This window comes from Scheffersomyces coipomensis (assembly GCF_036884675.1).
Source record: "Scheffersomyces coipomensis strain NRRL Y-17651 chromosome Unknown DFJ63scaffold_9, whole genome shotgun sequence".
Lineage (NCBI taxonomy): Eukaryota > Fungi > Ascomycota > Pichiomycetes > Serinales > Debaryomycetaceae > Scheffersomyces > Scheffersomyces coipomensis.
This window is the reverse complement of record NW_027042900.1, coordinates 235,622-258,547: the sequence shown is the minus strand read 5'-3', so window position 1 is coordinate 258,547 and position 22,926 is coordinate 235,622. Positions and strand designations below refer to the sequence as shown.

Here is a 22,926-nt window from a genome sequence, read left to right as displayed (position 1 = left end):
CTGTGCTCACCACCCCTCCCCCCACAAACAAACAAACAAACAAAACCTTTAGCAGGTTTAATTGATAGTACCACCATCAAAAATAGTTATTACCTCAATTCATATTCCATTCCTTCAAATCTACTTCCATCTCTCTCTCCATCTGGTATATCATCCATTCATTCATCCATCCCATTTGTATCTGATTAGTACTGTCTTTGCGTCGTGGTGTGGTGTGGTCTATGTTAATTACCTACCTGGCCCGCCTTAGCTCTCATCATTTACAATGTCTCATCAAAATGTCATAAATGATATTTTAACTTCATATATTACTACCAGTTCCAACCCGGGTTCATCTCATCCTGGGAATTCCAATCCTAATCCCTCCACTAATGGCATCAATAATTTAAACGGTAATGATCCTAATATCCTGGACCAAGATCGTCATCAATTATTATTAGCATTTCTTTATAATTATTTAAAAGAAATTGGATTACATGATTCCGCTAAATCTTTATTACAAGAATCAACTTCAAATCCAATGGCAATTATAAATAATAAGTTTGTTCAATCTCAATTATCAAATATAAATCATAATCTTATCGATGGTGAAACTGATCCTTATCTTTTACAATGGTGGATTATATTATGGACTTTACAATCAAATATGAATCCAAATTTAAATCAATTATTAAATGGTTCAAATCCATTTATTAAGAATGAATTACAAAATCTTAATTTAAATCAACAACAACAACAACAGCCAGGTCAACAACCTGGTCAAACATTGAATCCTCAACAACAACAACAATTGCAACAACAACAACAATTCTTACAACAACAACAACAGCAACAACAACAGTTTCAACAACAACAAATGCAACATCAATTACAACTTCAACAACAACAACAGTTCTTACAACAACAACAACATCAAGCTCAAAATCAAGGACAACAACCTCCTCAACAACTTCTTAATCAACAACAACAACTTCAACTCCAACAACAACAATATTACCAACGGCAACAACAATTACAGCAACAACAACAACAATTTCAACAACCCCAAGCTCCAGCGGTTATAACTACTGGTGTTCCTCCAACTCCACAACAACAACAACAATTGATTCAACAACGGATGTTACTTCAGCAACAACAAATGGCAGCTAATTCTGGTAATGCTTCAACAGGAGCTGCCAATGCAGTTACTCCTGGTGCACGTCAAAGTTCAATATCATCGAATTCATCAGTAGTACCAGTATCAAACAATAATAAAATGTTACCTCCAAATCCACTTGGTGCTCAACCTAATCAAACACAACCACAATCACAAGGTACGCCAAATCAAGCTCAACAATCATCGAAGAATAGTCTACATCAATATCAACAACAGTTGAGATTACAACAGATGAAATTACAATTCCAACAACAACAACAGCAACAACAATCTGGGGGTAATAATGGAGCTTCAGCTAATACCGGTAATAATAATGCAGGTCAAACTCTTCAATCTCCTTTATTATCTAATCGATTAGGTCCTCAATCTACAAATGCCACTGGTAATGATAATCTTAATGCGGCTAATAATCAAGCGATTAATGATTATCAATTAAGTTTATTGAGGATGGAGAATCAAAATGATTTACAAAAGAAACAATTCTTGATGAAACAACAACCTCAAATGTCACCATCGATGAATAATAGTAGTATTAATGCTAATGGTGAACAACAATTGATAGGTAATGCAAATCAAGATTTAAGAAGAGGATCTATTGATCAATTGGGTATACAAGCTCAACAACACCGTCAACAGATTATGTTTCAAATGTTACAAGCCAAACAGCAACAACAACAACAGCAGCAGCAGCAAGCTCAACAACAACAACAAGCACAGCAACAAGGGGTTAACAACAACCCTTCTGATGCTGATTTAATGTTAAATTTCGATCCTTCAAAGGATATTCTTACGACACTTAATGATAATTCAAATGTATCAGCTCAACAACAGAATCAATTCAATATGCAATACCAATTACAACAAGAACGAATGAAATTCATTCAACAACAGAATTTACACTTACAACATCAAAACCAACAAATACAATCAAGTGGTTCTAATAGTGGAACTAATTCTAATGTTAATAGTAATGGTAATTCTCTTGATTTAAGTGGTGGTGGTGGATTGAACGTTAATTCCAATTTGATTGCCGTTCCTCAGAATAAGGATGGTCAATTACAAGTGGGAGGAAATAATCCAAACCAACCTAATCAATCAAGAGGAGGTGCAAATAATGGTGGTGATTTGAATCTTAAAGATGATAATAGTGGAGGGGCCATTGAAACCGATTGGTTAAGTCTGATGGGTTCTGGTCCTGGATTTGTATAATTATACGCAATAATACAGACAGCTTACATATTTATATATATATATATATATATAAACAACATATTCATATAATATAGGTCAAATTAAGCGTAAAGCCTATAAATAAACAATAAACAATTTATGAAACAAAGGCAATGGTTAGAGAGTGTAGTAAACCTTATGTGAATTACCCAAATGAGTTACATTACAACAATAGCATATTCTTCAATTATCTCTTTAAATATGGTGTAAAGTTATCATACGATATTTAGCGAGGCAAATAACCACCACCTATTTCCTATTAATCTATTTCGTCCTTATACTTCCCTCCCTTTGAGACTCCCTCCCCACAAATTTCCTCGGTAAATCAAATCCACTTTTCACATGACGTTGTGTGCAGGACAATCTTAAATTTTAAAGAAATCAAAACAAAAACAAAAAAACAAAATTTACAACTTCAAACCCTTAACAAAGATAAAAGGCAAGAGGTAACTAACCAAGGGTTCAATATCAATTTTAGACCTAATTCATCTGATTCAGAGATAAGTTCAAAAGGGCAATTGAATCAAAGAATCATTGACGGACTAGTTTGAAATCAAAGTGAATTACTCCCTGTCAGATTGATCAGATCAAAGGTTTTTAATTTTTTGGCAGCATTTAGCTTTTATACGCTTAGACATCCATAATTCATTCAACTTACCATACCATCTCATGGCACCCATATAATATCATCAATCCCACTACTACTGAATCATGAATTTCGATAGGTTGAATCCCCTATCACGATATTTATCATTTAGTGGAGTAGCTGGTAAGAATATCAATAATAATGATAAATCCGATGAATTGAATAATCATAATAATCAAAGACAACCACTGGTGGTACTATCTAATGACTTTGAAACGTTTGTTAATCCTATGGAAGTGAGTGATTGGGGTATAGAAGAATCAGTTTCTTCTCCTACGCTATCAAATCAACAGTTATACCCCATACCGACTAACCATAATATTCATCAATATCATCAACCTCAACAGCTACCCCATTTATACCCTGTTAATTCAAGAAATCTGAGTGTTAACAAATATCATCAACATAATCAAGTCAATCATGACTTTTATCAAGGTTATCCCTATTATGATCGAGTTGAACCACCAATTTCACATGTCATTATTAAAGGTAATACGGAGAACTTTTCTAAATTTATTCATAAATATCTTAGTATGGAACATTCAGTGCATAAGTTTTGGGAGAAGTTCAAATATAATCTTGTAATATCTGATTTCTTAGATAATTCCATGATTTTATCTAAAAATGAGCAATCATTGATTAATTTAGAACATGCCATTAAAGATACTGAAGAAAGTAATGAAACATTACGAAATGTTAAGTTTTATGATGATTTCAATCAATCTAAACTAACCATTTTAAATAAATCTTATCGAATTGATCATAGTGGATCATATAGTTTAAATTCAGTTCTATTGGTTATCAGTTTGATCATCAAACTACTAAATCAATTAAAACAACAACCAGTACATCCTACTCAAAGTCAATACAAGCTTTTCAAATACTTAATTCTCATATCGTCTAAGTTGATTAAATTTTATAAATTCAAATGGTCCATTCAATCAAATCAAATCTTATCATCTTTGAATACATTTTTGCTATTGAATTATAAGATAAATAAACGATTGATACAAAATTTAATCATATTGAAAGAATTGGAAATGTTTAAGTTTTTAAAACCAGGTCAAATCCATCATCCGGAAAATATTGAAGATGATGATAGCGCTTATAAACAACAATTGAAATCTCATGTCATTGATTCATTAAGCTTTTTGAATTTAAATTTAAAATCATCCATAAAACAATTATTACCTTATCTAAATGGTGAATTGTTAGAACTGTATTTTAATATTAATAATATCATTATACCTGATGATAATGAAGCTGATTCAGATGAGGAAGAACCAAGATCAATCAATTATATTGTTAATCAAATTAATAAATTTAATCAATTAAGAAGATTATTAATTTGTCAATTATTAACTCTTAATGAATCCTCCATAAAGAAGAACTTTTTCATTTATAAGTTGGAGGATCAATTTGATAGAAATGGAAAGTCTGACGAAATTACTCATATTAATAATCTTGATAAATTAACCATCCTTCAAAATGTATTAGAAAATCATAATTCTTGTATAAATAATATGCATGCCAATTTCACTAATTTTGATTTAATCTATAATTCGTCATCCCAATCTACATCACAAGAAGATCAGAATATTTTGAATTTATCAACGACAACAACCTTGGATAGTGGACTCATTTCCAACGATAGTGATTCCAATTTGAATCAATTGATTTCTAAATTATCAAATTTAACTACTAATTTAAAATATTTTCAAAAATACAATCAATCGATTAAAGAAATTAATAATATTGATGAATTAAATGAAAAAATCTTAATATTTAATCAATTTAATGATGATTTAACTAAAATCAAACAATTGTATCAATCTAATCAAAATGATTTAAACAACGAAGTATTTGAATTCGAACGCCAAAGACAACAACAGAATACTCCATCAGTATCAACTAATTCTCATCGTTCTTCACTTGATCAACCAAATGATAACATCAATACGGGTGAGTTCAGTTTGAAATCATTCCATACTTCAACTTCTTCAGGTCATACGAAGATAAGATCATCAAGTAGGACAGGCATATCAACAACAAATTCTCGATCACCATCACTAACTATACCTTCTCCAAAGGAGCTTCAACCACCGTCATCAATTTCTTCTGGTAAGAAATATAAAAGATTATCAACTGGTTTGCAACTAGGTTTATTAACTGTTTTTGAAGATTCTCAACAAAATAAGCATTCACTTACTACTTCATTAAACAATCGTAGATCTAATGGAGGTAGAGTTTCATTAGATATGGATAATTATGCGACTAATATTAATTATGAAAGTTATAATCAAGAAGCATTCAATAAACTAAGTAGTAATAGTCAAACCAATAATCAAACTTCTCATCCTCAAGCTCATTATTCTTTAAATTCAGTCAATTCAAATATAAGTGGTATAACGGATTTGATTAATTCAAGTCATATTACATCATACAATGAAGAATTAATTGAAGATAATTCTAATCCGAATCCTGATACGAATGTGAATGGTGAAGTTCAAGGCAAATATTCGAAATCACAATTAAAATTAAAACTTGAGGAAAGTTTTAATCGAATATATAATTTAGAAAATGAAAATAAAAAATTAAAAGGAGAAGATATCACCTTATATGCCAATAATACCATTACGAATAATACTACTACTAATGAAATAACCACAACATTAACGAACAATACTATTGTGGTGAATAATAATAATCCATCATCCACACCATCTTTCTTAACTGAGTTAGATCATGTTTTATCTCATAAATTATCACAACCTCATTTACAAGGATAACCTTAATTAAAATATCTCTTGCGGAGGCTAATTGTAATTTTTACTTATTTATTTATTTATTTATTTTTACCTTTCATTCTACTAATACACTTTTTTTCTTAATTCTTAGATACCCACTTAGATCCCATTTAGATAATATAACTACACTTACTTACGTTTTGTATTAATTATATTTTAATAATAATATACATAAATTATAATTTATTGTCAGTGCCGTCTGTATGTATGAATGTTCTTACCTACTTACGTATCTATCTATCTATTAATTGACTTTAAGGAGCAGGTGTTGCATTCCCGGAGAATGACCCTTCACCTTCATGATATAATTCTTCAAGTCTTTTACTACTTAATGCATCATCAGCACTTAATTTTCTTTTCTTTTTCTTGGGTGGAGCAATAAAACCATTTCCATCGGGAGTTGGAGTTGTACCAGTTGATTTTTCAGTACTACTTTCATCATTTGTACCTTCTTCACCTAATAATAAAAATGCCACATCTTTCTTTTTATTAGCAGCTTCATCCTTTTTATTTATCATGGTAGTAGCTTTACCTTCCATAACCACTTGTTGAACTTGTTCCTTTTGTTTAGCACGATCTCTCATTCTTTCTTCAATAGTACCACGAGTTAATAATCTATATACGGTAACTTGACGAGTTTGACCTAATCTATGAGCACGATCCATAGCTTGAGAATCAATGGTTGGATTCCAATCTGAATCATAAAATATAACAGTATCAGCCGCAGTTAAATTAATACCTAACCCACCAGCACGAGTACTTAAAAGGAAAATAAATATTTCCGGTTTAGTTTGCCAATCATGAACTAAATCACGACGATCATCTAATTTCGATGAACCATCTAATCGAATATAAGTATGTTGTCTATAAGTCAAATATTCTTCCATTAAATCCATCATTCTTGTCATTTGGAAATAAATAAGCACACGATGATCATTCTTTTTTAATTCTACTAATAATTCATCTAATTTAGCTAATTTACCTGATTCAGTAATGAAACGTAACATTGATGGCATTCTAATATTGGAATAATCAATTAAATTATTAATTGGAGTTGGTAATAATTCCTTCTTTGGGAAATTTTCCACCGCAATATTTTTAGTTAATAAATCATATTCAACATTTAATGATAAAGGTAAAAGACTTGATTTTATGGATGAATTAAATAATGCATCTTCTAATTTATGTGAAAATGATCTATGAGAACAATTGAAGGTGATTGGTGGTGCAGAAGCAATTGGTTCAGCAGCAGGTTTCATTGCATTAATATACATATCTTGATATACTTTAGTTTTAATGGAATATAATTGTTTAATATGAATTGAGTTGTTAATTAATGCATGGTCATTATTATATTCGGCGATTAATAATGATTTATTAATAGGAAGGAAAGAATTATCATCTTCATCATCATATAGATATTTGAATCGATTAATCTTTTCATAATTCTTATCAGTATATTGTTTTAAACCCACAGCTCTTTCCAAGATATTTTGTTTGGATAAATTTGAAACTTCTTGACTTGAAACATCAACGAATTTTAACCAATTAAAACTACCATCTTCTTCATTCGATGATGATAAAATATTTTCAGGATTAAAAATATTAAATTTATTTAAAATGGTTGATTGTTTAGTCTTAACATCATTCTCAAAACTTGGTATTAATAATTCATCATAAATTAATTTAGGTAAATTATATTCAATAAGATTCTGAGTTGAATAATTCATTTCTAAATCATTAGTTTCTCTTAAAAATGAACCAGTTTCAGCAAATTTCCCAAATGCAAATGGAGATTTAACATCCGCTCTTTCAAATAAATCAGGATGATTACAAACTTTTCTAAATTGCATGACTAAATTAATTAATGAAGTTGCATCTTCACCAGTGGCAGTTGATGAAGTTTCTAATAAATCGGCAATAGAAATTTGAGATCTTAACATTTGATAATATTTCTTTTGACGATTAGTTAAATCACAGAAAAGATCAATTTCAACTTTATCTCCTAATTCACTTTGAACATTCTTTTTAATTCTTCTTAACATAAATGGTTTTAAAATAACATGTAATCTTCTTAATTGTTGTTCATCTAACCCAGTATTTGCCGCAGCATGACTTTCAATATCCTTAGAAAACCAATCACTAAATTCATCATGAGAATCAAATAATGATGGCATAATAAAATGTAATAAAGCCCATAATTCTTGCATTGAATTTTGAATAGGTGTACCAGTTAATAATAATCTATTACGACAACTGAATGATAATAATGATTTCCAACGAGAAGATTGTGATGATTTAATAGCTTGAGCTTCATCAAGAATCATATATTGCCATTTCATCTTTTGAAAATATGGAGCATCAACCACCACTAATTGATAAGAAGTAACCAATACATGAAATGGAGCATCTCTACCATATCTAAATGATTTACGATCCCAAAATTTTCTTAAAATTTTACGATCTTTGGCATTCCCCCAATAGGGTAAAACTTTAAAATCAGGTACAAATCGACTTATTTCTTGTTGCCAATTATGTAAGGTTGATGCAGGAGTTACTACTAAAAATGGACCCCAAATATTATGAGTTTCAGCTAAATAAGATAATACCGAAATAGATTGAACAGTTTTACCTAATCCCATTTCATCCGCTAAAATACCATTAATACCTTGTTCATAAAGATTAGCTAACCAATTTAAACCCTTTAATTGATATTCCTTTAATGTACATTTTAATAAATTTGGTTGCGGGATTGTGATATCTCCTAATAAAGTTGGATTTTGGAAATTCATTTCTTCACCATTTGTATCTGGATTTTTTAATGGATCATTTTCATCATCTTCTTCATTGCTATGATTTTGATCAAATTGTTTAGCTTTAGATTGAGCTGCTAACATGGCATTTTGAGCATTTGCTGCTGCTGCTTTAGTTAAATCTTCTTCATCAGCATTATCGAAATCAATAGTATTAATATCATCAACTCTATGATCAGAATGATTTATATCAGTATATTTATCATAATGAGAATTCAGATTATTATTCTTATTAGATAAAGAACTTATATTTGGATCAGAATCTGAACCTTCAATTTCATCAGTTTTAATTTTTTTACCAATAAAATGAGAATATAATTCAGTTTGAGTAATAAGGAAATTTAATTTTCGAGATTGACGTTTAGCTTCTCTTTCTTCTTCTTCCTTTTTAGCTTTATCTAATAATTCCTTTTCATGTTTTTTCTTTAATTCTCTTTCAATTCTTTCATTACGTTTCCAGAAATTAAACATTTCTCTCATAGCTCTTCTTGCCTTTGTGGTTAAATCCTTTTGACCTTTATTATTTTTTAATTGCCATCTTTTAGCTTCTCTAGCAGCTAAAATAGCTGTCTTTTTATGATTAATTAATTTTGCTTGAGTAGATTGTTGCATTAATCGACTTACTTTTGGACCATCTTTTCTAGATAAATCTTTCCAAATAGCAACATAAGTATTATCATATTGTTTAACAATGACTTTTAATTCTTTAGAATTAGATGATGATGCCGCAGGAGCAGCAACAGGAGCAGTATTGGCCTTTGATGAATCATCTTTCAATTTTGAATTTGCATTAGTACCAGTACTAGATGCTGATCCACTTGCTCTTTTTAAATTCAATTTAAGTTTAACTTTACCATTTGATGTAGTACTACCAGTACTATTTTCATCATTTTTAGAATTTTCATCCCCATATAATGCTGGTTTTCTTCTTTGTCGTTTAGGATGAGCAACGGTAGAATCACCAGAAGATATAGATGAAAGATCTTCAATTTTTCGTTTAGGTCTGATTAATCTTGGACCAGAACCACCTGAAGAAGTATTAGTTGGACTTGCACCTGGAGAAGCTGAACTTCTGGCAGCCACAGCAGAAGGAGTTGTAGTTGAAGAAGAAGAGGGACGTTTTCTTTTCCCCTTGGCATCAACTTTATTGATTTCTCTAGTTGACCCCCATTTGAATTCTTTCCCTCTAGTTGTATTATGATGTAAAGGTTTTGAATAATCCAATGGAATTAAATCTTTATTTTTATTAGTATCACTAATTTTATTATTTCTTGAACTTATATCTTCAGCAATAACTCGATTAAGATAATTAAATGAAAATTCAGAAGATTTTAAGATTAATTTATTTAATTTTAATTGATTAAATTTTAATAATTTTAAATCATGAGATAGATTAACTGATTCATCTAATTGATTAATATGATTTATATTTTGTTGAAAAATAGTTTTATAATCAACATCAATTTGACTTAGATGGCCAAGATCAGAATCATGATCGGATAAGATTGATTTTGAAATGATTGAATCAATAGCTGGGTCATTGAATTGACTTGATTCAAATTGTAATGAGTTGGCTGTAATATTGTTATTATTATTATTGGTATGCTTTGATGATGATGATGATTTTGAATCATTTGAAGAGGATGGTAATTCTATAGATGTGGTTGCACCATTAAGATCATGACCATTATGAGATAGATCTGATTGATTAGTAGTAGTGGCTGATGATGTGGTTGATTCAGATATGGTATCTAATTGGGGTGGTAGGGATGGAGTTGGAGTTGAATTATTACTATCATTAGATAGCATGGAAGAGATATTCATTATGTGAAATTAGATATGATCTCAATCCATACATATACTATAGTTGAACTGATTTGATTGATGGGTGATTATGGGATGGGATGAAGTGATTGAATTAACCAATTCAAAGTTCAAGTTAAGTTCTGCTAAATGGCAAAGGCAACAAACAAACAAACAGCCAACCAATCAAACTTAACAGGTGACAACAACAACGAAAAAAAAAAAAGCGACAAAATTTAAACAGAGAGAGAGAGAGAGAGAGAGAGAAATTTAACCGCTGAATATATTTTCAATTAACCGTTGGTAAAAATTATATAGTAACATAGTTTGAAAGGAGTAAATTGATGATATATCAGTATCTACATAGTGTCTACATGTCTATAATCTTGTTACATTAGAAATGGATGACTTCTGTCTTTAGTTGATGTTTAATTAGTTACTGTCACTATAATGATAGAGGGGCAGACAGAGTGCTTAGTGTTTAGTGTTGGGCAATCGACGACAAAAAAAAAAGACCAGACAAAAAAAATTAAACAGACAGAAAGACAGACAGAAAGACAGGAAGACAATCAGACAAAGTACGCGTAATAGAATAATAAATTATTATGACGATCGAACAATCTAGAACTTTAATTAGTTAATAGAACAACTCAATCATTTATCCTATCAATCAATGAAGTTTATGGATTGATTGATTCATATAGAGATATACTATGATGATGCTATGTTTAGCAGCCAAAATATCTTTTAATTGAAATTATCACCAATATTTTTGGTGATACTTTTTAGTAATTTTGTGTGGATGAAACGGTTCAAATATGTCAGACATTCAATATACCATCGACATAATGATAATATAATTGTGAATCGTACAGATTGACACTAACTCATTCATATATATTCACTGTAATTATTATGGGATATCTCTCTATGACTCTCACTTTACCTACATAACGTACGTATAGTTACTACTAAAAACTATGATTGTGGTACATTTTATTATTATTTTATTTTTTTTAATTCTCGTCCTTACGTAATTTCTTACATACTCATAAATTTCTTAGGTGTGGATTATAGTATAAAAGTAAGACCGAATTACCGAACAAAAATTGAAGTCTGAAGACAAATTTATCAGATGGCAAATCAACAAACAACATTAATCAATCAATCCATCAATTAATCAACTTTAATCAATTTAACTAATTAATACAATGGAACATCCAGCATTCACATTATCAGGATTATGTACCATCGGAGGTATCATAGGATATACTCGTAAAGGATCGTTACCATCCTTAATTGCCGGTGTCACTTTAGGTTCATTATATGGGGTTAGTGGATATTTATTAAAACAAAATGGTGATTATGGATTAGAATTAGCAGTGTTTAATTCAACGGTTTTATTATTAGCAGGGTTATCTAGAGGGGTTAAAACTCAATTTAAGAAACCTTTACCTTTGGTTTTAATTGGGTTAGGAAGTTTAGGTACTGGTTATTATTTGAAGAAGTATAATGAATTTTATCCATTCTTTTAGATTCAATTCGTTAGAATTGAATTTTATCAGTTGTTAAGCCATCAAAATATTTCCCCTTAACCATTTGTAAATAAAATAGGGTAAATAAAGTATATAGTAACTATGATTATATGATTACATGTTTTACGAATTTAGTAGAAATAAAAAAATATATTTTTGTATGTATAATAATAATTATATATATATATATAAGAAAAATGATTGATTAAATGAAAATATCATTAAATATTCATGATATCTTTCTCTTTTATGAAATGAAGGGAATATTTTTATTTATTTATTTATTTATGATTCATAAACCTTTTTTTAAAAACCAATGTTGATATGATAAATATGGAAGAAATAATAATAATGTATAATTTGTATAATTTGAAAACCTGAATAAGAAACCTTTAACTAACTCAAAATAACTGAACTGAAAAAATAAACTGTATGAAATGAATGAATGAATGAAATGGAATAGTAGTAATAAACCTACTAATTCAAGTCAATAATTGACATATCTCTTTCAGAAACTAAGGTAGCTTCTGATTCAGATTCATGTTTATGATCAATGATTGGGATTGGTTCAGTTACAGTATTTGATAATCTTCTAAATTGAGTAGTGGGAGGATTTGAAGTTGGAATAGCTAATAATTGAGGTGAAGAAACAGGAGAAACATTTGGAATAACAAATGGTTCTGAAATTTCATTTGATAAAATTAAAAATTTATGATTACTATTGAAAGTCATGGTAGATTAGTTATGGTTGTATGTATATGATGAATAAAGAATGAAAATTAATAAATTTGAAAAAGTTTATAGATCTGGGGGAAATGATATTTATTTATATCAATATTTTCATATCATAATTATATACTAAGGTTCGGGGACATTAAACTCCGACTTATCAATTAATCATCCATCCATCTCCTTCCTTGCTTAACTATGGCTTATAAAATATAAATGATGTAAATATTTATTTTGTGTAGTATTTCGGAGTACTCATAGTTAAGAGAGAAGAAGTTTTTTTTTCTGTTACATCCTCGGAGTAGAGGAAGCAAAATTAAAATCACTGACTGATTGAGGGAGTTTATTTTATTTTACTTTACTTTACTATGGGGGATAAATGACGTCTTAACTGTACATATATTATATAACATCAACTTATGGTTATCTCAAGGCTATAACTATAACTATGATCCATGAGCCGACTCACTCAATCAATCATTTATTGCCGATGGCAATTATACTGATTAATAATTATAAAAAATAGGAGAGACAAATTTTTCAGTTACGATGATTTGTTTTGTTATTATTATTTACTCAAATAATAGAAGTTTTTTTCATTTCATTTCATTTCATTAAAAAACCCACAACGTTTTTATGGACATGTACTTCCATAATGTAATAGTCATAGTAAGATGAACTAACTAATTTTAAAGTACTTCCCCTCTTTTTCTCCAGATAGTGTTACTTTACAACTTAATTTAATAGCACTTTAATAGATTAGCTAACTCCTATCTTAACACTAAATTGATTTTGTGATCATCTCTGTCTTAAGTCATCTCTATCTATGACTACTACGACTACGACTACCACCACCATACCATGTTATGATTTCATTACTTAGGTCACCAATCAATCAAATACTTACAATCATATCATATCATACTTAGTTAACCGAGCTATAAGGTACATCCCCCATACTTAAACTAATAATATGCTTAATTATTATAGCCACTATTTATTCTTGGTAATTTATCAACTGATGTTTATTTTAATTATGTATTTTTTCCTTCTTCTTTTTTGTTTTTAGATGATTCATTTTATCGCTTTGCGTTGCCATTTATTTTTGAGTCGTTTATCCCCTGATTATGTAAGCGTTACGAAAAAAATAGATCATGTGATTTGTCACATGATTAGTTTTTCAATTTTAAACCAAAACTATCTCTTCACATATACTTAATCAAAAAGTATCACTTATGAAGATTACATCTATTACTATGATACCATTTCACCTTTTAACATCTACTTAACTAAAATTTCTCTCATTATTACTACAAATCTACAATCACAAATATTTGGTATAAGAAAATTAAAAAAATGTATTATATTATATGATTATTAACAAATTTTAATTAACTTAAGCAGCAACTGGTTCAGCAGTTTCAACAGCTGGAGCAGCAGCAACTGGGGCTGGAGCTGGAGCTTGTTTATGAGACTTAACAGTTGGGGCTCTAATGATTTCTCCTTCATCTTTAACTTCATCGATTTTAACAGCATCAGGTAAAGCTTTTGGACCTCTCTTATTGGCAGCTGGATCCTTCATAATCTTAACTTTAACACCTAAAACACCTTGTCTCATTAAAACATGTCTAATGGCAATATCAATGAAATCATTGGTTGGTTGACCAGAATGAATCATGAAACCATCAGCATATTTTTGAGATTTAGCTCTGGCAGCTCTTAATTTACCAGAAATAACAACTTCAACACCCTTGGCACCAGCACCCATAGCAAATCTTAAAACACCATAAGCAGCTCTTCTGATTGGTAAACCAGATAATAATTTGGCTTTTAAACCTTCAGCTTGAACAGCAGCACTTAAACCACGTTCTTCAACTCTTTCAGCATAGATAACAATACCTTCTGGGGATAATTTGAATCTCTTAACAATTAATGAAGTTAATTCATGGATTCTTCTACCTTGTTCACCTAAAACATCTTTGGTGTTGGAAGCTTTAACAATAACTTCTAATTTGGTTGGAGTTTTTCTAACTTCAACACCAGCATAACCTTCAGCAGCTAATTCTCTGGTGAAGAATTCATTTAATTCGGCGAAGAAAACACCGTCGGCTACTAACTTTCTTTTTTTAGATAAAATTGCGTTAACCATTGTAATAAGTTTGATTGATTAATTAATTAAAAGAATAAACGTTAATAGTTAAAATTATGAATGAAAAAAAAAATTTTCTATACTCAACTCTCAAACGACTTGAAAAAATTTTCATCATTTTTTGTGTTGATGCACGACTTTTAAAGATTTCAAAAAAATTTGAGAAATCTATGATTATGTAATTTTGTATGAATGGATTATGTAAGGATTGAGAAAGCAATAATGATTGCAATTATTTGAGTATGGGGTTACACAGTAATTAACAGTTTATATTATTACTTTAAATTTCAATATGAAAGCTTTAAAATCTGATTAAGGAAACATTATATAACGAGTTGAGAGAGTGTTAGAATTATTTTGAATTTAACACTCTTCTCTAGGAGATTATAAACATAGATAGAATTGAGAAACAAAGTACAGAAAGCTGGAGGATGGAGGTGGGACTAGATATGAAGATACCTAGATTCGTCGGTTTTCTTACTATTAATGTTAAGATATTAAGAAAGAAAAGAACGAAAGCTTTTACGTATTATGCATATTATGTGTTTATGGTAAAAAATCTTAAAATTCATTAAAGGGGACAATTTTGAATAATTTCGCAACTTATTTGTATATTTAAAAATTTATTTACTAATAATTAATTAATTTTCTAAAATTTGTCTAATCGTATCATTAACTGATTCTTCAATAGAAATATAATTAATTTTTAAAATCGACCTAGCATTATGATCATCATATGCTCCAACTATTATCGAATCATAATCATAGGGAACTCCAACCGGTAAAACATCATATAATTGAGGAAACTCTTTTCTAATAATATCAACTAAAGTTTGATTAGTAAACAAACCTTCATTAAGAACAAATCTCTTCCCTTGTGCTTCATCCTTTTCAAATGCTAAGATATGAGCTTTTGCAATATCTCTAACATCAATCATTGCTCCTATAAAAGTTGGGATTGGTTCATTATTTTTGAAATTTAGAACATTACCTACAATTTGTGCCGAAAAGTTTAAATCCTTTGTCTTACTTGGATCAATTTGAGGTCCAAAAGCAAATGTGGGATTTATACTAGAGAGAGTGAAATTGGGTGATTCAGATTTGACAAAATCCCATGCTTCACGTTCTGCAAATGTTTTCGATACAACATATGCTAAATATGAATTCGATTTACCTAATTCATAACTTATATCCGTCCATGTAGATTCTCCACTTTTATAAGTTGGATCAGCAAGTTGATCAGGCGTAGCGCATGCAGCGATTGAACTTGTATAAACCACTCTTTTAATCTGGGGTGCATGTTCCTTGATTGATTTAAGTACATATTTAGTTCCATCTATAGCTGGGATTAAGATTTCCTGTTCAGGATGTTCACTATTGAGAATGGGTTGAAGCGGTGAAGCAGTATGTAAGAAGATTGTTACTTCAAGATTTGCTTTTAGAGCTTCATCAAACGCTCCTTCTTTTTCTAAAATGGGGACTACCACATACGAGAATTTAGAGTTGTCGAATAGTTTAACGAGATATTCACCTTTTTCAATGGATCTAACTGATCCAATAACTGTCCTGCCTGATGATAATAATTGAGATATAATATGTAGAGCAATGTATCCTGTTGCACCTGAAATGAAAATATGATCGAATGAAGTCATTTTGGGTTTATTGATTTAGTAATATTCAATTCAATTAAATTCAATTATAATGATGAAAGGATATTTAATTCCATTATATAGTTATTATACCATTTGAATAAGGATCAAACATAAATTCTAGCTTATAATTGCCCATACTACAATAAGAATTGTTTGACATATATTAGAAACAATAAAACCATAACCCAAAACCCATAACCCACTTCAGTAACCTCTATACTAAGAGAATTTAAAGTTCATGTTAAAAAGGGGAAGCGTTACGGGATTCAATATACTATGACGTAACAATGGCAGAAAATCTATTAACTTGCCCTTTGCCCCTTAATACCAAGTTAAACAGGTTACAACATAAATTTTCATCTGCTGGATATCAAACAATCGGAGACAATAGATACTTTAGAGGGAGGGGAGCGCTGGTGATTTTACGAAAGGGCTTAGTTTTAACATTTTATCTAATTAGTAAATTGAGTTATAAAAATGGGATCTTAACAGATAATAATATAATGTAGTTGGTAATCTCGTCTGATTCATGTAATGTTGAAGTAAAGATTGGAAACCATCCCATTGGAAATGAATGTTGGCATTGTGCTAGGTTGTAATATCTTGAAATGAATCTTTGCGCAATTAAGCAAGATCTCACATTTACATATTGAAGTAATTTATTTTCCAATAATATCGAGAGAATCTACTGAGGAAGATATTTAAACCATGCCTCGATTCATTAATTTATCAATAATATGATTTAAACGGCTTTTTAAAATCATTTATTTCTATATTGAAAATTTATAAAAATCGTGAAAAGTTTCGCAACTTATTACTAAATAACCTATAAACTAATTTCCTCCTCCACCACACCCTCCTCCACCACATCCACCTCCTCCACCACATCCACCTCCTCCTCCACATCCTCCTCCTCCTCCACCGAATGCTCCTCCACCACAGACACCTCCTCCACCATTTGCACATGCTGAACTGCCAGAACAAGCACCACTACCACAAGCTCCAAGGCCTAGACCTCCTCCAGCTCCTCCACAGAATGTATTTCCATAAAATCCCATACCAAGAAGTGGAATTGGTGCTAATGGAGGAATAACATAAAGGTAAGGATACATATAAGCACCACCTCCAAGAACAGGGTCGCTAAAAGGCAAATTGGCATCTTTGGAAACATTATATTTTTTCATCAAGTTATTATGACCTTTTGCTGCTTTTGACGAAGGGAAAGATATGGCATTATGAATACTTACATGACTCGAATCGTTACCACCAGAATAAACAACATCGTATTCATCTTTTTTGTCAGACTCTTTTGATTTTCTAAAAATCTTTTTAAACAACGGTTTAGAGTTGTCTCTAACCGCTATACAATACCAACATAAACAAATCGAGTAATCTTCATTGTAAAGTTTTCTGTAAGTCTTGGCTGTTCTTTCATAACATTTATCTAATATTGATTCATCAACTTTATCATCATGATCTATAAAGGGCCTGCCACGCAATGAACTTTGCTGATGATAATAATGAAACGATAATTGATGAGTATGCCAAACTAAATCAATATCCAAAGTTGGCACCACCATAAAATCTGAGTTTATCAACATTTTCCAGAATCTTGAGTATCTAATATTTGCATTGGTTAAAGTTTTATCAATCAAAGGGGATTCTAACCAATTTATCTCATTCATTTTTTTGATAAATCTTTCTTGTCTTAGTACGCAACCAACTAAGTCTTCCCCAATTTTAATAGTGTCAGCTCGTGGAATGGTTAAATGGATTAAATTCATACTGAAATACTCTCTGTATATAGCAATTGCTCTTATATTGCGTGATGGGATGGCACTAAAAGCTTCAATTGTAGTTGATAAACTAGTCAGATAATTACTGAGACGTTTTCTTTCTCTCAAGCGAAGAGACATTGATTTCAATTCTTCATTAACTAGCATAACATCTGAGCGATACACCCTATCCTTTCTCATATGGATCGATCTAAGTTTATAAATACCCGGTAAAATCAATCCACCCGTTAAATCTGAATGTAATTCACGTTTCCTTAAATCATCATGGGTAATTGTATTAGAATAGCCACATTTGCATTCACAGTCAGAGAAAACATCAGATTTAAAGTCTCCATCAGCAAATCCACTATTAGCAATAGTATTACTTAAACATGAAACAGCTATCGTAATATTGCAAACGGGGCATCTAATTGGAATAGTTATATTTTCAGGGATAAATGGCTCATTAAATTCATAAGCTAGTTCACATCCATATTCTTTCATTAGCTGGTTGAAGCGAGTTACATATGAAGTCTTTGGATGATATCCAAAGTCAGTATTCGAAATTGCTTCATCTATTTGTTGGAGGGGGAAAGGATGAAATAGAAATGGTAAAAAATCATTCCTAGCAAAAGTATCAAAAGCAGCTTTGGGATTTAATAAGAATGAATGCCATACCATAAGTATATCTAAAGGAGGTAACATGTCATTAAGAGATTCGGCCAAACCTTTACTTTTCGGTATTTTATTGAAATACTCAGTATGTTCAATTAACGTAGCACCCTGTGGTTGCATTGGTGGGACGAATGGATCATGAAGTGTAACCTTTAAAGCACTAACAAACGTTATGAATCTTCTAACTGAATTGGTAACAAAGGCTTTCCAGACACATTCAATATCTTTATCATCATTTAACCCCTGACAAATGTGTTGTTTTAAATTTCCAAAAGCTTTCAACAACTTTAAGTGGGTGATTTCTTCAGGAATTGAAGGAACGTGTTGATTCAATTGTGTATCATTGTAATACTTATACGTTGTATAGTCTTTGTGGGAGTCACTATTTGCAAGGATATGGGTAAATGCAAAGGCATCTTTCATGTTGGTTTCCGGTAGATTCGTCAAGTTAGCAGAGTTTCCATTTCCACTGTCCATGACAGTTTCATAACTTGGCAACGCTTCACTCATCTTGATGAATGATGATTAATTAGTCAAATTGAATAATAAACAGGAATCCTATATAGCATAGTAATATTGTTATATCGACCGATTAATTAACGAGGCTGGTGGAATTATTATTTTGCCCTTCCAGTTTCCAGTTTTACTAAAAGGGAAGTGAGAAAATGAAAGGAAAATCAAATCCTCCATTGTTATTATCACTTCTTCTTTTCCTCCTAATTTGTAGCTTATTATCCACCATTAACACTTGGATTACGGTTGTAGAGGATGTACTATTGGTGTGGATGTATGAGAGACATGTGAGGAATAGTGATATCTTAAAAATTAATAGATTTTAATTGTAATACTTCACCACTAGATAGGCTAGCACTTTGTTCCCGCGGCGCCGCTCAAAACTCTGGGGGGTAAATCAAATCACTCGTCGATTACATTTCATTTTAGTCAACAATAGATCATTAAATGCACAGGATGGTCATATAAATAGTTTACATTAATTATTAAATTATAAAACATATAAACATAGCATTAGGCTAGCTAAAGGAAAGAACACACGAAGAACTAAAGAGGATATAACCAGAATTAAGTTCAAAAAGATTAAAAAAAAAAGATAAAGATAAGGTAACGAACGTAAGAAAAATCAGATAGAACAAGAGAAGATAAAGTCAAGACAACCAACAAGACATTGATTTAATGAGCTTTTAATCCATGTTTACTAACTAAGTTCCAGTAAGTTGCTGCATTTGACTTTCTCAACTTCTTACCAAACAAAATCATTATAAATGAAAGTGACCAAAAGAAAACTCCGATAAAAGCAATGGCAATATAAAGATTTTGAGTTCCAACTGCTAATAACCATGGAGTGACTGCATAACTAAAGCCAAAACCCATAGTGTTACGAATTAAAATCATTGTAACAAGTCCATCACCAGACACTTCTTTATAACAATCAATGATATAATTGATAGCAATGGCTGAACCAATTGGAAAGGTTGAACAAATCATACCTAACCCAAATGCCAATCCAACCCAATGAATTCCATGGGAAGCTCCAATTCCATAAAGTAAACATCCCAATGGATGGATCACCAATGGTACGACCGCAAGCCAAAGACGTGATTCTGGTTCCCTAAAACCTTTACCTCTTCTTGCTTGTCTAATGGTAAATTTATCAACAATTGCACCTGCAAAAAACGAACCAATGGATATTCCAATGGCAGGAGAAATGAAAAAGACTCCAATCATGTTAGCTGAAAAATTATAAGGAGGAGATGAAAGAACAGTTGAGATGGTAGCATTAACAATATTGAAAACACTAAGTACAACTCCAACTGTAAGACCAGCGTACAAAATTGGAATGAATTGTACTAGAACGAATGGCATATACATCGATTGAAAGAAAACATTCTTTTGTCTTGGATCTCTTGCACCCCAAAACTTAAGTCTTTGAGAAAATGTTTTAATTTGATAAGTTTCAGCTACTTCTACGTCTTCAGGTAAATCTTCAGTACTAGGAACTTTAGCAACTTCAACTTTATAGTTTGATTTCTTTGGATCAAGTTCCAGTGACGATCCGTCAGATTTTACTTCTTCAACCAGATCTAATTCTAAAGCAGGATCACGGTAAAACATAGTTTCTTCCATGAAGAAAAACATCACGATAAGACAAAAGGAAGAAATGATTGCTGCAATGAATTGAATCCATCTCCATCCTTTAGCATCTGAAATAAAACCTGCAACGATACCACTTAAGAATGGAACATTAAATAAAGTCCAACAATACCAGGCAATCCAACCTCCACGAAGATGAACTTGATATATATCAGCTATGGAGATTTCAATTAGAGTCTCAATTGGTCCATAGAAAAATCCACATATAAGTCTATTAGCATACCATTCACCAGTAGTTTTCACATAAGATGTCCAGACTGTACAAAGCATACATCCTAATCCACAAAATAAAATAATAGGACGTCTACCAAAAGTTAAACCAAGAGGCTGCCATAAAAGATTGGACCAACCAAAGAATAAGTATTGAACTCCGACACCAGTATTTAAATCAGTCAATGTAATACCAGTATCTTCTTCAATAACTAATAAAACAGCAGAAAGGGAAGTGGTAAGAATATCACCAACGAAAACAGCTAATAAAAGACATAAAGCAACCTTTCTTTTTCTCCATTTACTCCAATTCAATGGATCTTCTGGATCATCGGTTGGTTGAGGAATTAAAACAATATTATCACCTTCTTCATGCTTAACATCCATTGTACCTTCGAGATCCACCAAATGGATAGTTCCAGGTATTCTAACCTCTTCAAATTTAGATTCTTCTTGTGTCATTTCACGTTGTTAATTTATTAATTTATTAATATGTTTAATTATGACTGAGATGTTTACAGTGATCATGGAATATCAACTTCACTTATATAAAGTCACTATCACCAATACTGAAAGTGAAATATCTATCAAAGCTGTTGTTCGAGGTTTATTTTGATTAAGAAAAGATAAGATCACTATCACCAATAGCAAAGTGAAATATATCTATCAAAGCTATTGTTTGTGTTTTATTTTGATTAAGAAAAGAAATCCCCAATCTTCTATTCACAGATGGGAAACTTTTACTGCAAGAAGAGACATTTTGAAATATGGTTATCCTGTTACCAATAATAAAAGTGAAATATATTTATCAAAGCTGTTGTTTATGTTCTATATTGATTAAGAAAAGAAATCCCCAATCTTCGATTCACAGATGGGAAACTTTTACTACAAAAAGGTACATTGCGAAACGTACCAATAGTAAAAGTGAAATGCATCTACCAAAGCTGTTGTTTGTATTTTATTTTGATTAAGAAAAGAAATCCTTAATATTAGATTCATAAATGGGAAACTTTTACTACAAGAAGAGACATTTCAAAATATGGTTATCTTATTGAGATTTGAATAATACGGGGGGTACGTTGTCGTTTACTTTTACTTCAATAAGAAACATAATTATGACTTCATACTTTTCTCAATATCGAAGAAAGTTTTATTGAAGATTCCAGCCAAGTAAAATATTATAATTAAAATCAAAAGAACTACGTTACTTGAAACAAAGAAAGAAAACTCCATTTGCAATCAAGTAATAGTGTAGCAAGGATTTCATTGGTTGATTTGTTATCTAATTTCAATGATAAACAAACAATTTATTATTTAATTTATTTGTCTTTCACACCAGAGTAATTTGGCGTGGAACTTTCGATATTGATAATATGCCTAGTTCCGGTTAAAAAAGGATTTCCCAGACCAATGTCGCAGTTTCTTTAATGAAAGTATAGTGAGAAATAAGATGAGAAATACGGCAGACATTGAAATTAATTAAATCTAATCTGATATTGAATTGCATGTCATCATGCTTTACAATTATGTAGTTGGATGTTTACTATATGGTTAAGTGAATTAACCAATTTGACTAA

At 30.7% G+C, this 22,926-nt stretch overlaps 9 protein-coding genes across 9 annotated transcripts; 3 read left to right on the top strand and 6 right to left on the bottom strand. All coding sequences in view use genetic code 12, as the record gives it.

Annotated features, from left to right (window-relative positions):
* Positions 1-815: 815 nt before the first annotated feature.
* Positions 816-2,420, top strand: MSS11 (Mss11p). The gene has a single exon (XM_064907315.1). It carries the CDS (start codon positions 857-859, stop codon positions 2,363-2,365), a length of 1,509 nt encoding a protein of 502 aa, XP_064759380.1. The 5' UTR covers positions 816-856; the 3' UTR covers positions 2,366-2,420.
* Positions 2,421-3,097: 677 nt separating this feature from the next.
* Positions 3,098-5,821, top strand: DFJ63DRAFT_315878 (uncharacterized protein; the record flags this gene model as incomplete). Its single annotated transcript, XM_064906632.1, has 1 exon — positions 3,098-5,821. The coding sequence occupies one exon, from the start codon at positions 3,098-3,100 to the stop codon at positions 5,819-5,821; it is 2,724 nt and encodes a 907-aa protein (XP_064759379.1).
* A 40-nt stretch (positions 5,822-5,861) lies between these two features.
* Positions 5,862-10,708, bottom strand: DFJ63DRAFT_321266 (chromatin-remodeling ATPase). The gene has a single exon (XM_064907314.1). The coding sequence runs from the start codon at positions 10,474-10,476 to the stop codon at positions 6,094-6,096; it is 4,383 nt and encodes a 1,460-aa protein (XP_064759378.1). The 5' UTR covers positions 10,477-10,708; the 3' UTR covers positions 5,862-6,093.
* Positions 10,709-11,666: 958 nt separating this feature from the next.
* Positions 11,667-11,990, top strand: DFJ63DRAFT_291204 (uncharacterized protein; the record flags this gene model as incomplete). The annotated part of the gene is made up of 1 exon (XM_064905379.1): positions 11,667-11,990. One exon carries the CDS (start codon positions 11,667-11,669, stop codon positions 11,988-11,990), a length of 324 nt encoding a protein of 107 aa, XP_064759377.1.
* A 292-nt stretch (positions 11,991-12,282) lies between these two features.
* On the bottom strand, positions 12,283-12,722 carry DFJ63DRAFT_337957 (uncharacterized protein; the record flags this gene model as incomplete). The annotated part of the gene is made up of 2 exons (XM_064908622.1): positions 12,283-12,367; positions 12,490-12,722. 2 exons carry the CDS (start codon positions 12,720-12,722, stop codon positions 12,283-12,285), a joined length of 318 nt encoding a protein of 105 aa, XP_064759376.1.
* A 1,319-nt stretch (positions 12,723-14,041) lies between these two features.
* On the bottom strand, positions 14,042-14,938 carry RPS3 (40S ribosomal protein uS3). The gene has a single exon (XM_064904509.1). It carries the CDS (start codon positions 14,866-14,868, stop codon positions 14,116-14,118), a length of 753 nt encoding a protein of 250 aa, XP_064759375.1. The 5' UTR covers positions 14,869-14,938; the 3' UTR covers positions 14,042-14,115.
* A 571-nt stretch (positions 14,939-15,509) lies between these two features.
* On the bottom strand, positions 15,510-16,520 carry DFJ63DRAFT_290999 (protein induced by osmotic stress; the record flags this gene model as incomplete). The annotated part of the gene is made up of 1 exon (XM_064905364.1): positions 15,510-16,520. The coding sequence occupies one exon, from the start codon at positions 16,518-16,520 to the stop codon at positions 15,510-15,512; it is 1,011 nt and encodes a 336-aa protein (XP_064759374.1).
* An 833-nt stretch (positions 16,521-17,353) lies between these two features.
* DFJ63DRAFT_332175 (glycine-rich domain-containing protein) lies at positions 17,354-19,626 on the bottom strand (the record flags this gene model as incomplete). The annotated part of the gene is made up of 1 exon (XM_064907666.1): positions 17,354-19,626. The coding sequence occupies exon 1, from the start codon at positions 19,478-19,480 to the stop codon at positions 17,354-17,356; it is 2,127 nt and encodes a 708-aa protein (XP_064759373.1). The 5' UTR covers positions 19,481-19,626.
* Positions 19,627-20,158: 532 nt separating this feature from the next.
* On the bottom strand, positions 20,159-21,811 carry DFJ63DRAFT_291398 (major facilitator superfamily domain-containing protein; the record flags this gene model as incomplete). The annotated part of the gene is made up of 1 exon (XM_064905394.1): positions 20,159-21,811. One exon carries the CDS (start codon positions 21,809-21,811, stop codon positions 20,159-20,161), a length of 1,653 nt encoding a protein of 550 aa, XP_064759372.1.
* Between the last annotated feature and the right edge of the window lie 1,115 nt (positions 21,812-22,926).